This window comes from Oncorhynchus gorbuscha, linkage group LG08 (genome assembly GCF_021184085.1).
Source record: "Oncorhynchus gorbuscha isolate QuinsamMale2020 ecotype Even-year linkage group LG08, OgorEven_v1.0, whole genome shotgun sequence".
Taxonomy (NCBI): Eukaryota; Metazoa; Chordata; class Actinopteri; order Salmoniformes; family Salmonidae; genus Oncorhynchus; species Oncorhynchus gorbuscha.
The window spans coordinates 38,975,012-39,001,953 of NC_060180.1; the positions used below are offsets into that span (position 1 = coordinate 38,975,012).

General features: G+C 44.2%; 1 protein-coding gene and 1 pseudogene across 4 annotated transcripts; both read right to left on the reverse strand.

The window, feature by feature from the left end:
* Positions 1 to 299: 299 nt before the first annotated feature.
* Positions 300 to 12,565, reverse strand: LOC124041635 (myelin protein P0-like). Of its 4 annotated transcripts, none has more exons than XM_046359444.1 (6): positions 12,381 to 12,565; positions 10,446 to 10,612; positions 9,480 to 9,693; positions 9,156 to 9,285; positions 8,598 to 8,646; positions 300 to 1,623 (listed from the first exon to the last, which is right to left on the reverse strand). In XM_046359444.1, the coding sequence occupies exons 1-6, from the start codon at positions 12,424 to 12,426 to the stop codon at positions 1,621 to 1,623; spliced, it is 609 nt and encodes a 202-aa protein (XP_046215400.1). In that variant the 5' UTR covers positions 12,427 to 12,565; the 3' UTR covers positions 300 to 1,620. The 4 variants fall into 4 exon arrangements, with proteins under 4 accessions (XP_046215400.1, XP_046215399.1, XP_046215397.1 ...); XM_046359443.1 differs by lacking the exon at positions 300 to 1,623 and adding an exon at positions 2,008 to 3,125; XM_046359441.1 differs by lacking the exon at positions 300 to 1,623 and adding an exon at positions 2,008 to 4,290.
* A 9,113-nt stretch (positions 12,566 to 21,678) lies between these two features.
* LOC124040647 overlaps positions 21,679 to 26,942 on the reverse strand; it is a 32,827-nt pseudogene continuing 27,563 nt past the window's right edge.

The window sequence follows — 26,942 nt, forward strand, 5'->3', positions numbered from 1 at the left end:
TAAGGGTAACCTGAACCTCCCCAGCACTAGCACCCCCACCCCGGCCCCCTGGGTACACAGAGGGGGCTCTGTGGTGTTACCTGCACCTGCTGTCCCCTCTGTCAGGCACAACCCAGAGGAGCGCTGTCATAGGCTAGCCCCTCTATTGCCACTGAAAACAATAAGAAACAGTGACAACAAACAAACAAACAAACGACAATATTAACCTCACGTGTTTCGTGAAGAACCCTATCAATAAGTAGATAATCCAACTCATTTTTCAAAATAAATTGGAATGGAACAGACATGGAGAACACTGGTCATTTTCATTTGGGTTTATTTTATTCTCCTTTTACAACCGAGATGTGTTTGAGGCTTTTCATTTTTATTTACCTTATTTACCTTTATTTACCCTTTACAACACGTTTTAAATAACAATCCAGTGTATATGATTAGTGCACTTGAATTATAAGCATTAAAATAAACGTAAAAATGTAAGAAGCTTGAGATTTCTAAGAAAGGAATGTTATCTAACAACCAAAATAATACGTACGGTACACAATCCAGACTACAAAACATTGTGAAGACATTTTAAAGCAGTTTGTGTTATGTCAGGAGTCCGTGTGGCTGTACTGAAAAAGAAACGAAAGAAACATTCAAACGGATCACATCTGATGATGGACAGTTGGTTAAACAGCGAAGGGGTGAACAGAACTATGCATTTTCTATTGGCTTAATGAACCATGGTGTGGTTTCAACACACTCCCTATGACCACAGTTCAACACATTCAACACTAAACCCTACGCTAACCACCTCGCATAGCCTATCAAGCGTTCAGACCCGAAGCTCAGGGTAAGGACCTTGAAAGAGAGAGCTTTAGGGAGAGATGAACCATATCTTCAGCGATACATATGGGCTTTGGCTTGGCTTAACACACAAGATAAGTCTCGCTCTCTCTCTCTCCAAAGTATCTTCATCCCAGCAACAACCTGTTCTTTTTTTCCCCAATCACATGACCACCAGCAACATCTGAAGTTAACCTCCTTGATCCTCCTCCTCCTCCTCCTCATCATCACCTCCCTCACCTTGCGAGTGCCTCCTGTAGCCCCATGCAGCTTCACCTTAAAATAACCAATATTGATTTTCCGCTCCTGGAAAATATGCACCAAAATAAAAACAGCCACACAGATCCCCCTCCACGAACAAGGGCATCAATGTGATAAAATGTCATAAGAAGAAACTATCACACATCCGCCTCCCTCAAACAAAACAAGCCTTTTTGTGCACTTGTTCAGTAAAATGTTTCATGATTTGCTTTACTTTAGAATGACATGCATGTACAGTGTTTTTATCATCTTTTGTTTGACATGACAGTCTGACTAGACACACAGACACACATAAAACACGCACCTTTTTGCGACCGGCAGAGAGCTATAGCTAGATTAAAGTCTTCAATGAGAACTAATAACATGGATGATTCTGCCCAGTTTCCATCCCTGGCCAATAGGGGGCAGAAGAGAGCGACGTGGCATTCCAACCAGCAGAAAAGGTCGGTGAACGAACGTGCAGGGGTGTGGTGGCATTGGTGGGTGAGTGAGAGGGACGTTGGTGATCAGGGGGGTGGAGGAGAGAGGTGTCCATCACTGAGTTTGAAAAAGAGGGAGGAGGAGGAGGAGGAGGAGGAAAGGAAAGAAAAAAAGAATTGCTGAGTTTCTTTGAGATGGGGGCTGGCTTTGTCTGATAAAGTTAGATAGAAGAGGCTTAAGTATAGAGTGGATTGGGTAGTCTATGAGGGAACATAGCTTAGCGTCACTAAAGGGCACAGAGAGAGAGAGAGAGAGAGGAGAGAGAGAGAGAGAGAGAGAGAGAGAGAGAGAGAGAGAGAGAGAGAGAGAGAGAGAGAGAGAGAGAGAGAGAGAGAGAGAGAGAAAATTAGAGAAAGACAGTATGTGTGTGTGTGTGTGTGTGTGTGTGTGTGTGTGTGTGTGTGTGTGTGTGTGTGTGTGTGTGTGTGTGTGTGTGTGTGTGTGTGTGTGTGTGTGTGTGTGTGTGTGTGTGTGTGTGTGTGTGTGTGTGTGTGTGTGTGTGTGTGTGTGTGTGTGTGTGTGTGTGTGTGTGTGTGTGTGTGTAAGAGAGAGAGAGAGATAGAGAGATCCAGTTACCAGCAAGTGCTAAAATAGGGGGGAGAAATGTGCAGAAGGGATTAACGGGACCAGAATAACACGGAGGAGTAGAAAGGAGGAGTATCCCTTTGTTGTCAGGGCCTGAGAATGTCCACTGGCTGTCAACGTGACGTCATTTCAAGGACTCAGTCACAGAATTCAAAGCAGGCTGCGTCCAAAATGGCACCCTATACAATATATAGTGCACTATGTTTAACCAGAGCCCTATGGGCCCTGGTCAAATGTAGTGCAATATATAGGAAATAGCTGGCCATTTGGGATGTACTCTCAGACACAAACAAACAGGGCTTTTTCTACTCTGCTTTAAATTGCAGCTGTTACAGTAAGCCGGTATCTACTACACCCTTATAGACAGGAATAACCTCCAGCTTGCAGTGACAGAAAGACAGCACAGCACTACGGCCTCCATTAGCTCAAATGTGAAGGGAGTGAATCACCCGGCGATATGAACTTCAGTTTGAACCCATCTACACAAGGTAAGAGCTAGGAATCATATTTCTCTCCCTCACTCTGACTCGTCCAGCACAGGGTGCATTCAAACTCTTCACACCGCTCACACCTGATCTGATTGAGCACTGAGCAGCAGGAAGCATTAACAGAAGTTTCAGGAACTATTTGACCTCTCCCTGTTGGTATTTGTATCTCTATTCAATAGCCTGCTGGGTCCATTTGTTACACTGCATGTCTATACCGGGTCTGCTCTGCCTTGATGCTAGCTAAATGGGTTATGAGTTGTATGTTCTGCCTCATCATACAAATGCTGAACTCGGTAGGACTACTCTTGCTTAACTTAGTAGGACTGCTCTTTTATAGGCAGGACTTAATGAGTTAATGAGATAGGACAAGTGCATCAAAAGGTGGGGCAGGAGGAAAGGGGTGTGGTCTAAAAGGGTGTGGCGTATGGAAGCTGAAGCAGTCAAGTGGGAGGAAGTCGAGTCTTTGAGAAATAAGATTCAGAAAATCTATGAGAGAAAGAGAGATAGAAAAGATAGGATGAGAAAGAGTAAGCATTCAACGTTTTTTTGAAACTTCTACAGTTTTAACGAAGAGGAGTCAGAATAAAAGTGCTCCCAGTGAAAGACGAGAGGAGAAAGAAGAGAGAACATCAGTCAGTGTGAGGGCAAGTCAAACTTTGACAGATCCTCTCCCCAAGGCCCATAGGGCTCAGGTCAAAGTAGTGCACTGAGTGGAGAATAGGGTGCCATTTGGGACACAGACACAAAAGAACAAATCGGGTGGTCCCTGTAGCCAGGACTCTCTGATGTGTGTCGGACAGGCGTAGTTGAGGAATACTGCCTTGCATCACATCTAAAATGTCAGAATGAAAGGCAAACTTGGGAATAGCTTTTAAGATTTTGTCATCAAACTAGCAGTCAGATGGCATTTGATTTGGTTCAAATGGTATGTTTCATGACCTGACAGTAGTAGTTGGAGTGTTTCACTTCCATTGATTGAGCTATCATATTTTTTGTATCACTATTGTGTCTATGTTCACCCCAGTGTGGCATTGAGATCATGATGAATCTACTTTGAGTTGTAAAGGATTAGATCTTGTGGGAAAGAATATACCGTTGAAGACAGACTTAGGCTGCCTCCGAAATAGCACCCTATTCCCTATTTAGTGCACTGCACTACTTTTGACCAGGGCCCATAGGGCTCTGGTCAGAAGTAGTGCACTATGTAGGGAATATGGAGCCATTTGGGACACAGCCTTACAGTTGTTTAAGACTGCCCCCTTAATTACGGTTCTCCGCTGCCTCCCTCTCCAGTATGATTCTCATTCACTTATTTACGGGTCAGTTTTTTGGAGAGCTTGGACAGGGACAGGAAACTGGATGATTTGGCCGAGGCGGACTCACCCCCCTTCCCCTCCCCCTCTTTTTCCCACTTGGAGAGCTCCAGCTCGATGGTCATCAGCACCCTACCAGGCCCTGCCCCCTTGGGTGAGTCCCCTCCCCCTGTTCCTGCTCTCTCTGCCTGTCTCATTGCTTTGGGCTGGGCTGTGTGTTGGGGCTCTAGCTCTCTGCTCCCCGTATCCTATTTCTTATCCTTGCGCGACTCCTGCTTCTTCTTTTCTGAGGCGGCGGCCTTCAGCTTGGACGGGTCTCCGATGGAGAGAGTTGGGCCCTGTGGAGAGGAGGAGGGAACAGGGGAGGAGAGGAGTCACTTCAGGAGGAAAGGAGGAGTGTGAGAAAGGAGAGAGGGGAAGAGGGAGGGGGAGAGAAGTTGTGTTAGCACGGGGGAGATGGGTGAGATCGATGGGCATGTTAAAAATGAGGAAACAGATGGATTAGGATTGAAGTAGAGAGGGAGGTATTTACATTAGAGCAGAGAGAGAGGTACATTTAGGAGAAAAAGAGAAAGAGAGTCATATTTAGGAGGTAAGGGGGAGGCAAGTGACGGGGGGCGGTCTCCAGGGCTGCAAGGGGTGACAAAACAGGCATCGATGAGTTAGGGACAGAGTGACAGGACTGCTACAGTCAGATCTAACGTCTGACACAGGTTCTGCTACACATCTATTTCCAACATAGCAGGTGTCTTAAAATGCAGCTTTGAGTCAACTTTAACCAATCAACACATGCATTGCCATCAGTTCACTCAAACACATCGATCTACCAAATGGATCAGGACAATGACAACAAATAACGTATTTCCGCAAAAGCTCATCTTACTGGAGCTAAGGACATGGGAGTAGACTGGGAAGGTAAGGGCTCGGTACAGAGGCCACCTGCAAGAGGAAAGTCGCCTCTGAGTTAGTGAAAAGGAAAGGTCAGAGCAATCTAATGTAATTACCTTACTGAAAAGCAATCGCTAACATAAAGAGACACTGGGCTGCTATGGAAAGGGTAAAAGGTCAAGTGCATGGGTATCGCTACAGTGCCTATAGACAGATACTACGTCCAAAATGGCACCCTATTCCCTATATAGTGCACTACTTAGTCAAAAGTAGTGCACTTCATAGCGAATAAGGTGCCATTTGGGACGCAGGCAGAGAAGGGGGTTAGGAGCTAAAGCTAAGTCCCTTACTAAATAGAGATATAGACAGGCAGAGGTAGAGTTTGATCAGAGGATGGATCAGTTAAGCAGAATACGGATCCAAAAACGCACTGGCTGTTCACCTGTGGAGAGAGAGACAGAACAAGAAGACACAGAAAGAAAGAAAGAAAGAAAGAAAGAAAGAAAGAAAGAAAGAAAGAAAGAAAGAAAGAAAGAAAGAAAGAAAGAAAGAAAGACAGGGGCTTCTCACGGCCATACGGAGGGAGTAGAGGAAGGATAGACAGACAGGAGAAGGAGGGAGGACAAGAAAGAGGATGAGACGGAAAAGAAAAGGGGAGAGAGGGAATGTGAATGAGCTAGTGAGTGAGTGAGAGGGAGGAATGGAGAGAATGGGTGGGGACGGTGTGTTTGCTGGGATCAATATTGAGTGCACTGTATTATCATTGCAGTACAGCCTGTAGTGTGCTGCTTCAGGCTCCAGGGTAGTCAGCTACTAATACTCTCTCTCCCATTCTGCCTCCCTCCCCTAATGGAGTAATGGTGGACGAAGATGCCACATGATGGTGGTCTCGTTCTAAATGGCACCCTATTCTCTATATAGTTCACTACTTTTGACAAGAGCCTTATGGGCCATGGTCAAACGTAGTGCACCATATAGGGAATAGGGTGCCATTTGGGAAATAAACAGGGTGTTCATCTATAGGGTTTACTTGTAAAACATGCCATTTGATTGAACAGGCCTTATTTAGCGCCATACTGACTCCACACAATCTGTATCAGCCACTGTATCTGGGCTATTTCTATTTGCTGGGCTTGCACAACAAAGCTGCGAAAATGCCATTGGATGCATCCCAAGTGGCACCCTATTCCCCATAAGGCTCTGGTCATAAGTAGTGCACTATGTCGGGAATAGGGTGCAATTTGGGAAGTAGATAAGGCCTGTTTGATTAAACAGCACATTTGACAAATATATGAAAACCCCGTAAACGTGTTTACATACATAGTTTAAAAGAGAGGAGCCAGAGTGAGGAGAAGACTGTTTTGCACATTTTATTTTTCTCCAAAGGTTGTTTTTGTCCCCGCACCATGAAATTAATTGCTCATGGTGAAACTGTGTATGTAACAATACTGTCAGAATTTCAGCAAGTGTCCTTTTGACTGTGAGATATATTATTAATTTATGCACCCAACCTCCAGGCATTTTGTGCAACTGACTGCAACTCAAGTGCAACCTGACAATCCGTCATGTGACAGTGCCTGCATCCCAAATAGCACCCTATATAGTGCACTACTTTTGACCAGGACCCTTGCCATTTGGGACGCAACCATTTCAGTTCTTTTGACCAGGAGCCATAGGGCTCTGGTAAAAAAAAGTAGTAGAGCACTATATAGGGAATAGGATTCCATTTTGGACACAGTCAGCGAGAGCTGTGGGGAGATGAGAATGACAGTGCACTCTAATGCTGAGGTAGACAGAAGTAAACCCTGAATCCAACCCCTGACCTCTGATACTGTAAAGACCCCAGCCAGCTGCATACCTGATTGATTCCTAAAACAATACTGTGAGGAAACTAACTACACGCCAAACTGTCCCTTGTAGTGTTGAAAAATTGCCTAAACTTTCCCAAAATGTTCAGGTTTCCCAGAAATCCTGGTTCTGGAAAACCTGGGAAAGTTACCAGGATTTAGCAACCCTAGACCCTTGACTACTTCCATTAAGACATCTTAGTGAATTGATCAATACCCTCGGATGTCATTTACCAGCATACATCATCATTCTATTTGACATGGAATATCTCTCTCACAATATAGAAAATCATTTGATTTCATTCGACCTGGGAGGAACCAGCGGTAATACCAAAAGCTTACAAGAAAAAAAGAGTGTTATATTGATGAAATACTAAGGCCGCATCCCAAGTGCAACCCTATTCCATATAGTGCACTACTCTGGTCAAAAGTAATGCACTATATGCACTGCTACCTGGGGCGGCAGGTAGCCTAGTGGTTAGAGCGTTGGACTAGTAACCGAAAGGTTGCAAAATCCCCGAGCTGACAAGGTAAAAATCTGTTGTTCTGTCCCTGAACAAGGCAGTTAACCATCATTGAAAATAAGAATTTGTTCTCAACTGACTTGCCTAGTTAAATAAAGGTAAATAAATAAAAAATATATATATTTTTATATATATATAGGGAGCCATTTGGGAGGACTTGCCTAGTTAAATAAAGGTTAAAAAAATATAGATATATATATAAATATAGATATATAGGGAATAGGGTGCCATTTGGGAGGCACATTAGATCTATCCACCCCCTAGCCTTGCACTTATACCCCAGTGTGACTGTGTGACTCAATGTAATTTGAGATAACTGTGAGCCGATAATAGGGCCAGTGATTTTCATTTGACTCAGAATCAGTAGGTCTCCCTCTTTCTCTACTTTCTCTCCCACTGAGAGCAACTCAGTTCCATTCACAGGGAATCAAATGACTGTACTACACAAACTTGCCTCAGCCATTTCACAATGGTGTTATGGGAAGTTCACCCATTTTTACATGTGGCCTTTTCACTGTCTTGTAGTTGATTACCTAAACTGTTTCATATTTTGTTTTGTTACAGAGAAAATTAGTAGACACATTTTGCTGAGATCATGTGCTATTGACTACAATGCATTGTGAAAATGTGTCCAAAGCATGTTGCATCAGAATCCATTCTGAATGACCCCCTCAAGAAAAAAAAATGAAAATTCTCCCATAAATCCATATTTGCATATTCCGTTGTTGTAAACAGCCTCATTAAAACATGGATTTATGGCAAATAGATTTTTTTTTTTTCAAAAAAATTGTGCAGAGACATTATTCAGAATGGGATTCTGATGTAATACGAGTTGGTGCTTTAGAATGTTTTATTATATGCTTTAGACATATTTTCATATTGCATTATAAGTCAATATAGCAAGTGGTGACAGCTAAAATGTGGGGGAGGGATCAACTACAACCACAGAAAGAGTGAAAAGAAGGCCACGTAAAAATGGGTGAACTTCCCCCGACTAATTACCCATTGTACTGTGTTCGTTGGCCCTTGAGGAGGTGGTCAAACGGACGGAGGAAGGATATACGCGTGGGGGAGGGGCGGTCATTTAGCTCTTAAGCTTTTGGGCGACTGACTGGATTTAAAGCGCTCCAACACTCGATGACTGTTTCGTTTAATAGCAGGAGAGGATTATTACACGCGGTTGCTTTGGTGGTGCCATAATGCCTGCTCTGTGGGGCTCTTACTAACAATACCGTGCTGAAAGTGTGGTTCTGTGGCTGTGTGAAAACCAAGTTGTTATGGTACGCGCTGTCATATAGGTGTTGTACGGTACTTGTGTGCTGTAGTTGTGAGCTGCTGTTGTTGTCGTTGTGTGGTTGTGAGTGAGCCGACGACGAGAGGACTTGCCTGTCTCTGCTGTGATCCCTCTTTACCCTTCCCTTTCTTTCCATGTTTGCTGGAGGAAACAAAAGAGAACAACGTCAGGTGGATGCCACACCTCTCCCTCCAGTGGTCAAAGACATACACTGTTGCTGTTACAGTATAGTCCTGCTTTGTAGCTATCACAAAGAACAGAACAGCACTGACTCTCCGGGTAGGTTAGGAGACAAGAACATATATACAGAACTGGAATGGAACTACATTACCATGGAAATCATGCATTGCAGTACCAGGTTAGCCGTAGTGAGTACCAGTCAAATTGCCATGGTCAGAGGTTCCAAGTCTGTTCGATTCGTCATATTTATATGATCATAGACTGACTGTATTGCCATAGCCTCTGCAACATTTTTGACAAAACTTTCCCCCACTCTCATCCTCTCTCTCTCTATCTGTTCAATCAAATTTGAAAAAGACCTTTACGAACAAAAGAACTGAGTGCCACCTAGTGCCAGCTAAACCATACAGGTGTCCAGGCCGGGGATGGGCTCTGGCCTTGGCCCTAGACCGAGGCACAGGGGCACTGACCTGACACTGAGGTTGAAGACTCTGCGGGCCACCAGGAACCTCATGAGATAGTAGATGACAACGATCAGCAACAACAGACCCAGCACTACACCGATGATGGACCCTGTGATCACTCCGGCCTGGATGGGAACTGAGAGATAAAAGAGAAGGCAAGACAAGGACTGTCTACTTGCCATTCTAGGGATTCTCCATGTAATTATATAGCCTGGTCCCTGATCAGTTTGTACATTCATGCCACTCCTTGTCATGGCAAACATGCAAGGAGTACAGGCATGACAACGAGTGGCAAGATCGAAACCCAGGCTAGTAATTCTATGCTCTCACCCTTCTCAAAGACCAGCAGTCTGACACTGGAGGCGCGTCCCACTATGTCAGGTGGATTCTTGGCATCGCAGGTGAAGGTGCCGTTGTCTCCGTAGTCTAGGTTTTTGAGCAGGATGGATCCGTCCCGGCGACCAGGGTTCCCCACAAACTCCAGCCTGTCTCTGAAGGGTCCCTTGTTGTCTACGTAGGGAGCTCCACCGGTGTAGTGGAAGACCTGGAGTCCGGAAGACCGTAAAAGGGATTCAGTGTCTTGTCTGCTTTTACATCTAGGCTAGCCTGGAGGCCAGTCTGTTTCTGCTCTCTTACCAACTCCTTATCGAACTGTCATGGCAACATTTTTGTTGGCAAGAGAGCAGAAACAGATCTGAGTCCAGACTACATCTTGGCTGAAGATGACATGAATTGTTAGATACGGTACAGATGAAATGTGCTAAAAGGAGAAGCTTGTAAATCAAGTCCATTATTTGGATCTAAACAACTGTGCTAGAGAGAGAGGGACAGGAAGGAGTAGGAAGGGGGTGATATTGTTTCAGAGGGAGAGAGGCAAGAGGTGGGTGAAAGCAGAGGAGAGAAGAAGAGTGAGATAATGAAAGTAGGAGAGGGGGACAAGGGGGATATGGGGGGGTGAGATTGGGGGCCAAGGAGGGCAAGGCACAGCGAGAAGAGAGAGCTAATAAGATGGAGATAAGGTGCGAGGGACTGAAATTAAAGAGCTGGCACCAGGTGAGATGACGGGAATGAGAAGGGGATGGGAAAGAAGTGATAGGTCAGTGTCCCAAATGGCACCCTATTCCCTATGTAGTGCATTACTTTTGACCAGGACCCAAAGGGTGCATTATATTTAAGGAATAGGCTCATAGGGCTCTGGTTAAAAGCAATGCACTATCGAAGGAATAGGGTGCAATTAGGGACGCATCCATAGAGGAGGCTAGAGGAGGATAATGATAGAGGAGAGTATATATGTACAGAGATGGCGTCCCTGGCACCGTCGGGCCGGTAGCTCCAGGAGAAGGTGACATCATCAGAGGTCCAGCGCCAGGAGAAGAAGGAGCAGGAAAGACGGATGTCGGAGCCCACCAGGGCGTGACGCTCCCAGCCCGTGTAGATGACGATGGCCTCAGACTGCTGGGGCACTGCAGGGGTTAAGACACAGGGTTAAATAGGAAAGATCAGCACCCATGCGGTCCATAATGACCTTTTTCACACTTCCTGGTTTGAACCATGACCATTTGTTACCTCCAAGATACCCTTGTACCATTGTAAATGTTTATGGTGGTCTCAATATAAATAGACAAACGCGAAAGATCATCACTGCATTCTTCAAAACTATTCCGGGGATATAAAGGATATACATACTATGAAAACAGACAATAGGATAGAGTGGACTGGAGCAGACATGGTTCAATAAGAAGAATACGCAATACACACTTACAAAATGTGTTTTGGGATGTATGGCAGAGAAAGGTTTTTTAAATGTTTAGTTGCAAGGGTTTGTTCCAGACTATGGTTCCAGTAGACTATTGGTGGAGTATTAAACAAACACAACCCTCAAAACTATTCCCCTGTCGATGTTACCATTTCGTATTCTAGGAAAAGACCGTCAAGAGGATAACAAGTTCATTTCAATGTCTTTCAGTTGCAAAGCCTTTTTTCAGTCTTTCATTCAATCCCTTTTACATACACACACAACCACTATTTATGCAAGGCTCAATGAGGTAGGAACATGTGCAATGATAGCATGCGGCAAGGATTGGCGTTGACATAAACTAAACAGTACAACGTCGCCACCCACAGATCATAAACAGCTTATCTATGTTGTTGTCCTTGACAAATGCATGTCAATTCTATATTTGCCATAAAATCAATATATCACTTCCATTGTGAATGCAATTAGTACCCGCAGTACAACAACCACCACCAATTATGTAATGGCATCTACAAAACATTGCTATCATCAACTACTTTCACTGGTATTTTGGGGTATTTGGAATTCCGTTTGATTCAAGATTTGGACCCAAGATACTGACTCACACACAAATCACATTCAGAACTCTAAAGATGCACATTTCATACTTTCACGTGCAGCTCGGAACTCCAGCGTCCTTCAACGATGTCAGCCAGCACAGAAGTTGTCAATCGAGTGAGACTTGGCGTTTTTAATTGCATTTTGACAAAGCTGCAAAGAAGGTACTCTACTCAAGTGTAGAAATGCTGTCAATAAACAGTCTCAGAGTGAGTCCCAAAATGTATGCCCTCATCTTAACTTTGTGAGCCTTACGGAATGAACTCTGTATGAGAGAAACACGGATGAAGAACAAAATGCTGCTGTAGTTATGACAATAATAGTCACAACAATATAACATCTGTATAACAACGTATTACAAGAAAAAGCATCTGCTCAGGTTTTCCTTGACTTCCTTTCCCTTTAATTCGTTCATTTAGAAAGGCACCAATAACGCAGAACCCAGAGTCAACCAGATTCAGTGACCCCCGGGATTAGTTTAATGTACAGCTGAGAATGAAATACCAAGCATGGATAAAGGGCTTTTGATAATCAAATGAAAAGAAAGCACACGAGATCATTCATCATAAATGTTATTCATTAAAATTGTGTCACCGATACTATGTGAACTTTAACCTTCAACTCAAGATGATGATCAATTTTAGACAACACTTTTCACGTGCAACTTTAAAGCAGACCAGAAGGATTAAACATTGAATTACCATATTAGAACCATAAATCCCCCCAAAATATTTGCGATAGCAAATTACATTACAGTGGACTTATACTGTGTAGTTATTCCTATAGTTACAGTGTAGCAACTATTGTAATGAACCATTGTACTTAGGGTTAGGACTAAGGTCAGGGATATATTAGGAAAAATGAAATATACTTTTTACCTATTCCCAGGAGTATGACCGACGCTAGCGCCAAAATGGTCAGCATGTTTCCTGACTCTTTGGGTTCTTCAAGTGATGTTGCAGACCTCACTGGATGCTGCAGAAGAGTCCCACTATGAAGTGATGGAGAGATAGGACCGAGGGGTGCAGGGTTCCAGGACAGAGGGCTTCACAACAGGACAACAGTGTCCCAGGTTTTATAACCAACCACACCCCTCGCTCTCCACTGCTCGGCCCCATTCCTCCCTCTCTCCACCTCTTTCTCTCCAATCTCATTGAAACAAATCAAACAATCAACCCCATTGAAGACCAAAATAAAACCCTTTTTTACATTCAAGAGTGATATTAAGATGCAGTGAAAAACAACGTACTGTAGAAAGATACTGATCAAATGAAGTCTGAAGTAGCAGTCAAAGCTCGAGTCAAATGTACACAAATCTGCACGACTATATGACAGCATCATGTACATTCCTGAGTGTCATTACTTTATTGTCTTACTGGCACTGCTTTTGCGGATAGCTGCATAATTGTGGAACGTGTTTTCCTTGCAATGACTGATATGTGGTTGTCTTACCTACCTTAGTTGAATGCATGGACTGTAAGTCGCTCTGGACAACAGCGTTTGCTGAATGACCAAAATGTAAATGACTTGTATGATAGCATAGGATGTATGCACATTATACAGACTGTATTTCTAAGGGCTGGTGGTGATGTGTAAGATGTGATGTGTGAATACATACAGTGTGTGTAAATATGACATCGATGGAAAAATGTGTGTGTGTGGGGTCCTGTCTTGTCCACTCCTCCCGCCATCCCCGTTTCTCCTTTCCCTGCACTTTCCCCGGGATGGAGAGAGGGATGGAGAGAGGGATGGAGAGAGAAAGGGAGAGAGAAAGGGAGAGAGGGATGGAGAACAAAGCCCCAAGTCTTCCCTCCCTCTACGGATTCCTGCCTGTTTGCTGACGTCTAGCAGTCAAACAATGGAGGGCGAGAGGGAGAGGGGCACAGGGGGTGACTGGCGTGTCTCTGTCTGTCAATGGCGCTTTCTTCCTCTTCAACCTCCTCCCTCTCTCTCTCTCTCTCTCTTCATCCAGACAAAGCTCTGTATTCTCCTCCCGCCTCCCTCTGCCGAGCGCCTACTCCACTTAATCCTGTAAAACTGACAGAGAGAGAGAGAGAGTAGGGAGAGACCAGCTATATATACAGTATATATACACTACCGTTAAAAAAGAAAAGCACATTTTTTGTCCATTAAAGTCACATAAAATTAATCAGAAATACAGTGTAGACATTGTTAATGGTGTAAATGACTATTGTAGCCGGAAACAGCTGATTTTTTATGGAATATCTACATAGGTGTACAGAGGCCCATTACAGAGGCCCATTATCAGCAACCATCACTCCTGTGTTCCAATGGCACGTTGTGTTAACTAATCCAAGTTGAACCCTTTAGCAATTATGTTAGCACAGCTGAAAACTGTTGTTCTGATTAAAGAAGCAATGAAATAGCATTTGTGGGTTCAATTTACAGGCTCAAAATGGCCAGAAACAAAGAACTTTCTTCTGAAACTCTTCAGTCTGGTCTTGTTCTGAGAAATGAAGGATATTCCATGCGAGACATTGCTAAGAAACTGAAGATCTTGTACAACACTGTGTACTACTCCCTTCACAGAACAGTGCATACTGGCCCTAACCAGAATGGAAAGAGGAGTGGGAGGACCCGGTGCACAACTGAGCAAGAGGACAAGTACATTAGAGTGTCCAGTTTGAGAAACAACCTTTTAAAATTATAAACTTGGATTAGCTAACACAACATGCCATTGGAACACAGGAGTGATGGTTGCTGATAATGGGCCTCTGTACGGCCTATGTAGATATTCCATTAAAAAAATCAGACGTTTCCAGCTACAGTAGTCATTTACAACATTAACAATGTCTACATTGTATTTCTGATCATTTTATGTTATTTGAATGGACAAAAAAATGTGCTTTTCTTTCAAAAACAAGGACATTTCTAAGTGACCCCAAACTTTAGAACGGTAGTGTAAACACATACATACAGATTGATTGATATGAGGACACTAAGACACAGACACGAGCGCAAATGGCAATACAGGGAGCGGGAGAGACAGAGAAAGAGGGTGAGACAGAACACCAGAGAAGTGGCTTCTACGTACGAGACCAGGCATTCCACTCCAGCAGGACCCACAATCCATCAACCTGTCATATGATATAAATATGCATTTGTTTATCTATGGTGGGTCGATTGAATCTACGCTGAAATGATTGCTTAATGTTACATTGCTTTTATCCGCTGGGCCTCTAGCTCTCCTCTCCACATCAGAACATTTGGTCTTCCCATCAGACCAGGGTGGCGTCTCAAATGGAGCGCTATTCCCTATCTAGTGCTCAACTTTTGACCAGGGCCCATAGGGAGAGGAGCGTGACCTAGTCGGCGGGCAGATAGAGGGCTCTGGTCAAAAGGGTTCCATTGGGGATGCAGACTCTGTATAAGATTGGCAGCATGCAGACTAAACTCAGTTACATATTACAAGGCTACTCATTGTAGGCTAAGCTTAAAAACCCGAACACCATACTGACGGATCAATTAACTACAACAGACCATCTGCCAACCTGCAGTGGCAGACACTATCTCTGTGTATCTCCTAAATGATTAAGGCTGCCACAAGGCAAAGGAAACAGGATATATTTTATAAACCTGGCAGGCAGGTGGACGGAGATTGCCTTGGCACACAACTGCTGTATTAAGAGAGAAAGAGAGAGAGAAGAAAGAGAAGCAGTTATGAAACCACCTGCAGTAAGGAGAGAGAGACCATCAACCTCTAAATAACACAAGGGAGAGAAGAGGTAGTGCTAACTCTTATCCTGCATCCCAAATGGCACCCTATTGTTTATTTGACCAGGGCCCTAGTTTGCCATTTGGGACGCATATTTAGGCCTTAGCCCAGATGGAAGAGAAGAGTGGATTACAGGAGCAGCACCCTCCTGGGTTCTACTGCCGTGTGAATAAAATCAGCTCCATAGGCTCGCCATCTACAGTGTCTGTGTGTAACAGAAGGTTAATAACCAGGCATGTTGGCAAATGAGCACCAGTGGAATGTCTTGGACTGGCCGGGTTGGAGTGATCTGGGGAGCGTCTTGAGGGGGCTGGTGGGTGGCGGTGGGCGGGAGGCCGAGGCTGAATCCCAAATGGCATCCTATTACCAGGGCCCTGGTCAAAAGTAGTGCACTAGATAGGGAATAGGGTTCCACTTGGTCTGTAGACGACATTCTCTGGCCATGAGGACAGAGGGGGAAAACAGAGGCCAGAGGACACAGTACTCATCAGGTCATGAAGCTAATGGCCAGGGAAGTGATCCAATGGAGCACAGCAGAGCAGACAATCCCTTAGGGAGAGGAGAGGAGCAGCAGTGTGGGCCTAAGCCAACCAGCATTTGGGAAAACGACCACCGATGTGGACCAATCACAACACAAGAGCCATAAACACCCTGGGCCCATATTAACAAAACTTCTCAGAGTAGGAGTGCTGATCTAGGATCAGTTTAGCCATTTAGATCATAATGACTAAGATTAAATGGACAGAGGGGACCTGCTAGTAGATCCTTTCTCCTACTGATACGCTTTATGAAGAGGCCCAGATTCTGCTCCCAAGCCGCAGCTAAAGGGTGAGGGTAACCAGCCAAACCTGCCATGACGAACAAACAGCAGGCAATTCCAGAATGTTCTCCAGACAAGAGACTGCAAGTCTCCCAATTATTTGAATAGGTGTAGAATATGAATAGAAATAGGATGTGGCTTAATAGGGTCTCGGTATAATTACAGAAAAAGTGCCAGTGAAGACTGTGTAAAAAACATGTCAGGTGCTGAGTGCATCCCAAATGGCACTCTATTTGCTATATAGTGCACTTGCCGGGTTGGAGGGATCTGGCGAGTGTTTTGAGAGCCGTAGGGCTCTGGTCAAAAGTAGTGAACTATGTAGGGAATAGGGTGCCATTTGCTACTCAACCAGGGTGATAAAGCTAGCATGACATCATCAAAACTATTATCCAAAGGTTACTGGCCAACGCTCGGTGGTCCTGTGGCTCAAGAAAAACACCATTGATATTCCGTGGGTTCAGCTGGAGACAATGGACGGTCCTGTCCCTCCCTCTCTCCCTCGTGTCCTTGCATTGGGCCGAGATGTCACAGAGAGCACCAAACAAGGAATGGAGGGGCAGACAGGGATGAAAAGAGAAGGCGCGATGGAGGAGAACAAACACATTATTCACGGTTGAGAAAGGGTGTATTGTGTGCAAGACAGATAGCTGGGTGGGAGAAAGGGGAGAGGAGACAAAAGGACAGAGAGAGGTGAAAAACGTTATTTGTCAAGCACCAAACAAAATCGAAACAGTTTGGGGCAATCCATAACAGTGTTCGGGAGGTTCTGCATTTCAGCCAATATCTCAGCATTGCTACCCGGCCTTACCTCTATTTCTTTCTCTCAACCACGGGGAACACAAGCTCCGGAAACAACATTTCCATTTAATTTGATGCCTGTGAGCAGAACTGAGCAGTGATGCGATTTGATGTGTCAGTTGCTGTTCCTTTACGTCAGGGACGTAGGCATGTAGCTACTCCATCATGTGTATCAACAGACCATAATAAACAGCGGTGAGAGGCAGGGTGATTCCCAAATGGCACCATACAGCGCATTACTTTTGAGCTTTGTTGGTCATAAGTCGAGCACTATAACGAGAATAGGATGTCATTCGGGACACAACCTGAGTTTGATTCAGCAGCTCCCAGGTGTGGGGACTCAGTGGAGCAGGTTAGTTAATCTGAACCAACATCAGGCAGATGCTATAAGTGGAAACCAGGGCTGCGTTCCAAATGGCAACCTTTTCCCTACATAGTGGAAGGTTTCTGACCAGGGCTCTGGTCATTGTAAAAGGGAACAGGGTACCATTTGAGACTCAGGCCTCTGTAGAGATTGAGGCCACAGAACCACAGCAGAGCGGTACTCTGCCCTGCAGGCACATGATCTGAGCCAGCTGCCCCTCCGTAAACACTAAACACCAGCTCCCACACCTCCCCTCGGTCTGCAACACCACAACACACAACACAACACACTGCTGCTGAACTGAAACAACACAGGAGCAGAGGAGTCTTCAGCTCATATTCTATTGTGCAAACATTCAGCTACTTCCTAGTTTCAGGTATTATTCTTAATTATCAGAAGCAACACCAACAGGGGCAGAGACTAATATTATAATATAATATAAATAGCTAATATTCCACCATGCAAACATTAACTGCTTCTTCCTTGCTTCAGGTATGAATTAAATATGAAAAATAATAAGCATAAAATCTAAATTTGCCATTTATTCGTGATAGAGCTAGCTAGGAAAGGAAGCCACATGTTGAGACATGCAGAGAAAGAGAAGGAGAGGGGGAGAGAAAGAAAGAGAAAGATAGAAAAAGGGAAAGTTGTGGAGATGAGTAGAGGCAGAGAGAGAAAACACAGTGACATAAACAGATGGGAAAGGGCAAGAAAATCTACATTTCCATGCCCAGGCTGGCACAATGCAGCCCTTCTCCTCCCCCTCCTCCCTTGCAGAAGCAGACACTGAAGCTCAAGCACAGGTCACATCACAGCCCACTCACTTCCACAACATTCATTCTGGGAGTGTGGCCCAAATGGCACCCTATTCCCTGCATAGTGCACTACTTAAGACCAGATGTGCTCTGGACAAAAGTAGTGCACTATATAGGGAATTGGGTGGCATTTCAGACACATACAAACACCATGTATGGCATCTCACTAGCTTCCCAGAACGCTACAATCCTCTTTACTTCCTATAATGACCATGTGTCCTTGACTCTCTTCTCTGGCCTGAGTCTTCTTGTAGTGGATTGATTCTTGATTCCGTCTACTGACTTGTGGAGTTTCATCATCTAATGATGGCTGGGAAATGCATCTGTTTTGTACTGCTCCTTGAGCTGTCAACCCGTTTGCATTTTATAATGCGCCAGACGCTCTCCTTGCTTCGTCCTTGTTCTTCTGCACATACACCGTACATTTAGAAATGTTACACTGATATTCTGCATAATAACATGTCTTAAAGAAATCGCATGTCTCGTTGCAGTGTTTTGCAATGTTTCTGCAGGGAATCTTGTTTTATGTGGGAGTGTTAATTTGACTCTGGTGAACTGTTGAGATGTCACAGTGTACTGTTACACACTGTAGTGTACTGTAATATTTGTAAGAGAGGAATTGTCAATATTTGTAACCTAGAGTCGGGATAATTTTGTAAGGCCTATTGGGTAGACTAGAATTAACCTCTTCAGTTCCAAGGACACAATCAATGCGAGCAGCTGTTGTGAAAAGTACCCACTTGTCATACTTGAGTAAAAGTAAAGATACCTTAATAGAAAATGACTCAAGTAAAAGTGAGTTACCCAGTGAATTACTACTTGAGTAAGTCTAAAAGGATTTGGTTTTAAATATACTTAAGTATGAAAAGTAAATGTAATTGGCAAAATATACTTAAGTATTGAAAGTAAAAATATTTCAAATGACTTATGTTAAGCATAACCAGAAGGCACCATTTTCTTGTTATTTACAGATAGCCATGGGGCACACTCCCAACATGTGTTTAGTGAGTCCGCCAGATGAGGCAATAGGGATGACCAGGGATGTTCTCTTGATACAGTAAGTGCATGAATTTTGCAGTTTTCCTGTCCTGCGACCCATTCAAAATGTAAATGAGTACTTTTGGTTGTCAGGGAAACTGTATGGAGTAAAAAGTACATTATTTTCTTGAGGAATGGAGTGAAGTAAAAAGTAGTCAAAAACATTAATAGTAAAGTAAAGATCCCCCAAAAAATGTAAGTTTTATCACGGAGGCGCTCCGCACCGCTAAAGCTAACTCTCTCTCCTCTGCTCTCATCCTTCTAGACCTATCGGCTGCCTTCGATACTGTGAACCATCAGATCCTCCTCTCCACCCTCTCCGAGTTGGGCATCTCCGGCGCGGCCCACGCTTGGATTGCGTCCTACCTGACAGGTCGCTCCTACCAGGTGGCGTGGCGAGAATCTGTCTCCTTACCACGCGCTCTCACCACTGGTGTCCCCCAGGGCTCTGTTCTAGGCCCTCTCCTATTCTCGCTATACACCAAGTCACTTGGCTCTGTCATAACCTCACATGGTCTCTCCTATCATTGCTATGCAGACGACACACAATTAATCTTCTCCTTTCCCCCTTCTGATGACCAGGTGGCGAATCGCATCTCTGCATGTCTGGCAGACATATCAGTGTGGATGACGGATCACCACCTCAAGCTGAACTTCGGCAAGACGGAGCTGCTCTTCCTCCCGGGAAGGACTGCCCGTTCCATGATCTCGCCATCACGGTTGACAACTCCATTGTGTCCTCCTCCCAGAGCGCTAAGAACCTTGGCGTGATCCTGGACAACACCCTGTCGTTCTCAACTAACATCAAGGCGGTGGCCCGTTCCTGTAGGTTCATGCTCTACAACATCCGCAGAGTACGACCCTGCCTCACACAGGAAGCGGCGCAGGTCCTAATCCAGGCACTTGTCATCTCCCGTCTGGATTACTGCAACTCGCTGTTGGCTGGGCTCCCTGCCTGTGCCATTAAACCCCTACAACTCATCCAGAACGCCGCAGCCCGTCTAGTGTTCAACCTTCCCAAGTTCTCTCACGTCACCCCGCTCCTCCGCTCTCTCCACTGGCTTCCAGTTGAAGCTCGCATCCGCTACAAGACCATGGTGCTTGCCTACGGAGCGTGAGGGGAACGGCACCTCAGTACCTCCAGGCTCTGATCAGGCCCTACACCCAAATAAGGGCACTGCGTTCATCCACCTCTGGCCTGCTCGCTTCCCTACCACTGAGGAAGTACAGTTCCCGCTCAGCCCAGTCAAAACTGTTCGCTGCTCTGGCTCCCCAATGGTGGAACAAACTCCCTCACGACGCCAGGACAGCGGAGTCAATCACCACCTTCCGGAGACACCTGAAACCCCACCTCTTTAAGGAATACCTGGGATAGGATAAAGTAATCCTTCTCACCCCCCTTAAAATATTTAGATGCACTATTGTAAAGTGGCTGTTCCACTGGATGTCATAAGGTGAATGCACCAATTTGTAAGTCACTCTGGATAAGAGCGTCTGCTAAATGACTTAAATGTAAATGTAATAGTGTAATGGGGAAAAACTGAAGGGCATTTATCCTTACATTCTGACTTTGGTAGGGGGCATCCTAAATGCCCCCCTATTCACTATATTAGTGCACTACCTTTGACCAGAGCCATATGGGCCCTGGTCAAAAGTAGTGCACTATGACACAATTAGGCAGCCATTTGGGATGCCCACTATACTGGACTGAAGCTGTAAGAATGAGAGGAACTTAGGGGGAAGTTAGAGCTTTGTTGACTTCGACAGTATTCAAGTCTCTGCGTACTGCTAGGATTATGCAAGTGTTATCCAATTCCTCATCCTTCTTGCACCAGGTGGCTCATAGGACACCATAAAGGGATCTCCATTTCACTCACTGCATGAATGATAAACCTTAAGAGAAAGGATTTTTGTCAGTTAGGAACAAATTCTTATTTTCAATGACGGCCTAGGAACAGTGGGTTAACTGCCTGTTTAGGGGGCAGAACGAAAGATTTTGTACCTTGTCAGCTCGGGGATTTGAACTTGCAACCTTTCGGATACTAGTCCAATGCTCTAACCACTAGGCTACCCTGGCTCATACATGCTTAGAACACGTTTTAAAGCATACCTGCATGTTTCAGGTAGTGTTACTGAGATATGCATTACAAGTGAATATTGAAGATGAGTCTTCAATGTCTTGGTGTTCTCTATACTGTATCGGACGGTTTCCTGAACACAGATGAAAGTCTTCAATGTCTTGGTGTTCTCTATACGGTATCGGACAGTTTCCTGAACACAGATGAAATTTAGAACGGGATTAAAAAGCATCAGTGTTTTATAGTCCAGGACTAGGCTTAAACTGTGTCCGGGAAACCAACACTATCAATCGGTAAAATGAAGCTTAGGACAGGATAAAATCAACACCCAATATGTTTGATATTATAAAATTAGCAAAGCCTTTATTCACATTGTCATTACTGTGATTTATTTGTGTCATGGAAAACTGGGGAACACATCCTTTATTTATACGTTTACAAAATGTTGATTAAAATGACATTGGCAGAGCCTAAACCAGCACCTGGATATAGACACTGCTGTGCAGAGTTTAATTTTTTTTTAATTGCACCGACAGAGCCTTGTTCAAGTTTACCATAACATTTATTTTATACATGTACACATTGAGATTTCACCCGAGTCATTGGCGACTGGCCGGTCCGTTGATGAGGTCAGTAGTAGTCCTCAAGGTCAGCTTTGTCTCCCTGATTCTGAACAACCTGCTGCTCCCTGTACAAATCAGCAATCTGAAATGGGACAGAACAAAGAAATCAGTGAGGGGGAGAGGGGATGAATGAGCCAATAGGAAGCTGAGGATAAGGTGGCCATGATGGTACGAGGGCCAATTTATATCAACTTACAGAGGGATAAACACTGAATACCAACATTGGTGGAATAAAATGTACTGTGTGTATATATGTGGGAGAAGCTGAAACACAGAGGGGGGGGAAGCATAGATCTAGAATGAAAGAAAACTGGCACCCTATTCCCTATTTAATGCACTACTTTTGCCTGGGAATAGGGTGCAATATGGATGCTGTCTCTGAAGGTAGGTTTCTTCTATAGAATAGGGTGTCTACCAACCCTGCCCAGAGTGGGTGAAAAAGCGCTTTGGTGATGAGATTTCACTTCCTTGTGTTATAAAATACATTTTACCAAGAAAAATATGATTATAAATGTTCTGAATCATTAGTGGGGTCTTTCTCTAACATTTCATTAACAGTATATCCAAAAGGGCAGAATGTGTAACCTCTGATGACAATAATAATAATCATCATCACAAAGCTCTGTTGAAAGAGCATGCAGCAACTTGAGGATTTTACATTTTGTGGTTCTCGTCTTCAAAGTTGTTTCCGCGGGTCGCAAAAAGCAAAATTAGCACGGCACGAGCTGAATTTAAATGTAAAAGGCTTTGAAAAGAAGCTTGCGGTATTCTCAATGCTCTGTTGACATTTCACAGATGTGGGATATCCTTAAAAGAAAAAAAAACTGGAATTTCCCATTAATGTGAAAAGGGTATACCAAAATATGAAAGTACTACATGTCATGTCTCAAAATCGATATACATCTTACCTCTACATTGTTTTGAGTCCTGTGGATTCGAGAAGATGGCGAGTTCAACGGGAAAATTAGCCTGTCAAGTAGCCTTTATTCCCACACAGCATCCAGCCGAGCTGACGCGATGCTGTGCAATTATTTTGATTTTACTCACCCTAATTTTGGCCATTCTACAAGGGTAAAAACTCGAAAGAAAAGCTAGGAATCATCTTTTCAACTAAACTTGTCTGACTTTTGCTGCCACTAAAGACATTAAAACGGAAGACTAATTGTGGGTTTTCCTTTCACAGTTAATATGCCTTTTAAACCCTGCACCAAAAGACTGGAGGTTGAAGAACTATTGATTCAAAGATGGCATCTCTTTATTTAATCTAACATAGTACCATGATATCACAGCTTTGTTGAGTACTAATGCAAAGCACAGATTAGGATCCATATCCACAAAGAGCTTTGGAGTAGAAGGGGTGAATAAGATTGTTGGACAGCACTGCTACTCAGACTGAATACGGTCCTGAGATTTTGCCTAAATATTTGCCTTAGGACTATACGAGTGTGTTTGTAAGCTATGGTTAAACATGGTCGCTTCATGGTAGGTCTCATAAATAATATAGTTTTTAGGGGGAATAAAAAAATCGTCATGATCATCATGAGAAGTTTGAGACATAAAAAAAGTGAAAATGTACCGGAGAAATTTCGCAACATCCTGAGACCTTAACATTTTAGATTTGCAGAGGGGATTATTGAGTTAAAGATTCTGTTGTGGTTGCTTTACTGGCTGGCCCTCAAAGATGAAGTTGCATTGAATCAAATGATTAACTTCCAAATGACTAAACTGGCTTGAAATCCAAATATTATTAGTACTGATGAGCCAGTGTACAAGGACTAGTTCTACTAACCAATCGCATGCCAGCCTTGTAGATTGGCGACAGCGATAGGTCTGCACACTTCACTTCCCATACTTGCACGGCATCAAGCCACACATCAGGCTCTGTTGATAGGTCCACACGATGATAGGGTGGGGCTTGGGCAAAATGTGCTCCTGGAAAAGACAATGCCTTCATAGTTAATTGGGTCTAAAGACTTTTGGCAGATTCGCTTCAAGAAACTCAAACGAGCATAGAACACAAACATCTCTGTACTGTACCTTGAAGAATTTGTACTGTTGCTCCAAATCTTCATCCTTGAAACCTGTCCCAATCTGCAAAGACAAAATAACCTGAAAAATATATCCCCCTGTTGTAAACCAGATGAGCCATTTAGCAGAGCAGAATAACAAAGAATTGTGAAAGAATTCCCTGTGCAAAATACCTTTATCCTATTTGGACTGAGGCACTGTGTCACCTTTCAGAGAGACAAACCAACCGAGACAGAGAAAGACAAAAAGTCACCTCCTAGGCAAGGAGGTAGACACACAGACATTAGCAGACACACGCAGACATACAAAGACACCCCTGACACACACACAGACAGACCTTGCAGACTGAGTGGAACTATTCATTGTCCTCATCGTAGCGGGCGAGCAGGAATCCTTCGTAGGTCCCTGTTCTCTTGCCCTTCCCCAGATACACTCCAATCACACACAGATCCACTGTCCCCCATCCAGATTGTCCTTCTTCAGCTAGACAGAGAGACAGGGATGAATGGTAGGTTTTCATGCAAGTAGATATGATAGAGAGTAAGTGTGTGTGTGTGTCTGTGTGTACCAGTGGTTCCCAACTCCATGTGGGGTAACCTGATATGAAAATGGGGTCGCGGGAGAATTTCCAAACCCTAAACCCCAAAAAATACATCATCTTTGTATCTCAAAGTCATTGTAATGTGGTTCATCTTAAAAATCTAAATGAAAATGATTTAAATCAAATTCAACCAGAGTGCCCTTGATCCTGGGAAAAGGCCACACTTGACCGTTGCACTTGAATCATTCCCACAATGAATGAATGACCCGATACGCCATGAAACCACACACTATTGCAGAGACTTCAAATTTACCGGCCGAAATAGATACGGTGTGAACAATGTGTGGGGAGGCAGAGTCACAGAAACTCACATCAATACCTTTGCCAGACAACACTGTTAAACAAATCATTCATGCTATTGCTAGCAATGAAGAAGAAACTGACTGAATGACCCAAACTCCAAACGGACGTTAGTTGTGAGAGCTGAGACGTCCATGAATTGCCTTGTTTTCTATAGATGTCGGGGGATGCTATTCACGAGGACACAATGTTCTGTCTCACCATTACCGAGCATGAAAACGGCACAGGGGATGTTCAGTGTGCTGCGTGGCTAACAGAATCCATATGGGATCAAATGGCTGGCTTTTGCACAGATGTGGCTCCAACGATCACAGGACGGAGGTCAGGTCTCTGCTCTCTGGTTATGAATGTGTCTGCCTCTGCCATATGAACGCGCTGTATGAGAACCAGAGAGCAGCTGGCGGCAAAAGAGCTGAGCACAGAACTCGGAGATACACTGTAGCAAGTAACTTCGATTGTAAACTACATCAAACCACACGCTGGTTCGCATTAAAACCAGAGATGAGGTGCGCACTGTAGTCCACGCCCGCTGACTTTGAGAAGTGCTAACGCGACATGCATCAAGGACACCCATCAAGAACACCCATCTCATTAGTTGTGGTGAGATAAGACACATTTTTTCAGACTCATATCAGAAGTATGTTATGGGGAGTTGAGAAGACAAATAAAAAAAATACTGTTAGAATGTTTTCCGATTGACTGCCATAACCCCAAATAAAAGTTAACTTTGGCTGTTAATCACATACACTTATTTTCCCACATGGTTGGGATCTGAGAATTTTCACATATAAAAATGGGGTCGTGGGTCAAAAAGGTTTAGGAACCCCTGGTGCATACGTGTGCGTGCACGTGTGGTTTGTGTACGTGTGCGCGCATGTGTGTACCTTGAGTCAGATGTGAGAGCGCTTGGCAATTTCATAAGTGGCATCTTTCTCCAGAGTCTTCACCATTAATTAGTCCCTCACAGGAGTCTGAGGATTCAACCAAAAATCACACCACAGGAGGACGTACAATTAAGAATACATCCCAAATGGCACCCCGTTCCCTATATAGCGCAAATACTTATGACCAGGGCCCATAGGGAATAGGGTGTCATTTGGGACACAACCTAAGACATTCATTAATAAACAACTTCAGGAGAGAAGAAGATCACAGAAGACAGGATTGACCTCCCAAAAACACATGGTTGGCTCCCGTCTCTCTCCCTGCCTCCCACACACAGACAGTCTCTCTCACACACAGCAAATAGACCGATCCCACACTGACACACACACCTCGAACAGACTACTCCATCAACTCAGCGATGGTGTCTGTGTTGTATGAGTCAATAGCGCGGGCGAACACAAACTCTCCCTCCTTCTCCTCGAAGCTCTCCTTCAGTAGGACCCTGTGATGAGACAGGGGCCGCTTTACCAGAGACTGAGACACACACACATCACTGAAATTGCAAACATTAGAATCAATGTCTAATGATTCAATGTCTAATATATTACACTAGCATCCTGTCCAGGGGGTGTACCTCAGTGTTAATTTTGTCAACGAAAAGTGGCGAAAATATTAGTCTCACACCTATGTGTTTATTGTAACAGCCGTGTATATTCCCCCTCAAGCCGATACCACGACGGCCATCATGGAACTTCACTGCAAAGTGGAAACCACATATCCTGAGGCTGCATTTATTATACCTGGGGATTTTAACAAAGCAAAGTTGAAAACAAGGCTACCTAAATTCTATCAGCATATTGACTGTAGCACCTGCCCTGGAAAACACTGGATATCACTGCTATTCTAATTTAGGTGATGCATACAAGGCCCTCCCCCACTCTCCTTTTGACAAATCTGATCAACGTTGGTCTGACCAATCGGAATCCATGCTTCAAGATTGCATGATCACGCAGACTGGGATATGTTCCAGGTAGCCTCAGAGAATAATATCAACATATACGCCGAGTGAGTTTATAAGGAAGTGTAAAAGAGATCTTGTACTCACTGTGACGATGAAAACCTACCCTAACCAGAAACCATAGATGGATGGCAGCATTCGCACAAATCTGAACGCGAGAACCACCACATTTACAACGCGACTCAGACCAGAACATACCGGACCTATTTTTCTCTCCATACCCCCAGATTTCAACCGAAAGCTCTGGACATTTACACCTGGATCACGCAGCTAGCTAGCTGCTATCCGTGTGACTATTGGCTTACGTCGATCCCGGAGCAAACATCAATTATTCCA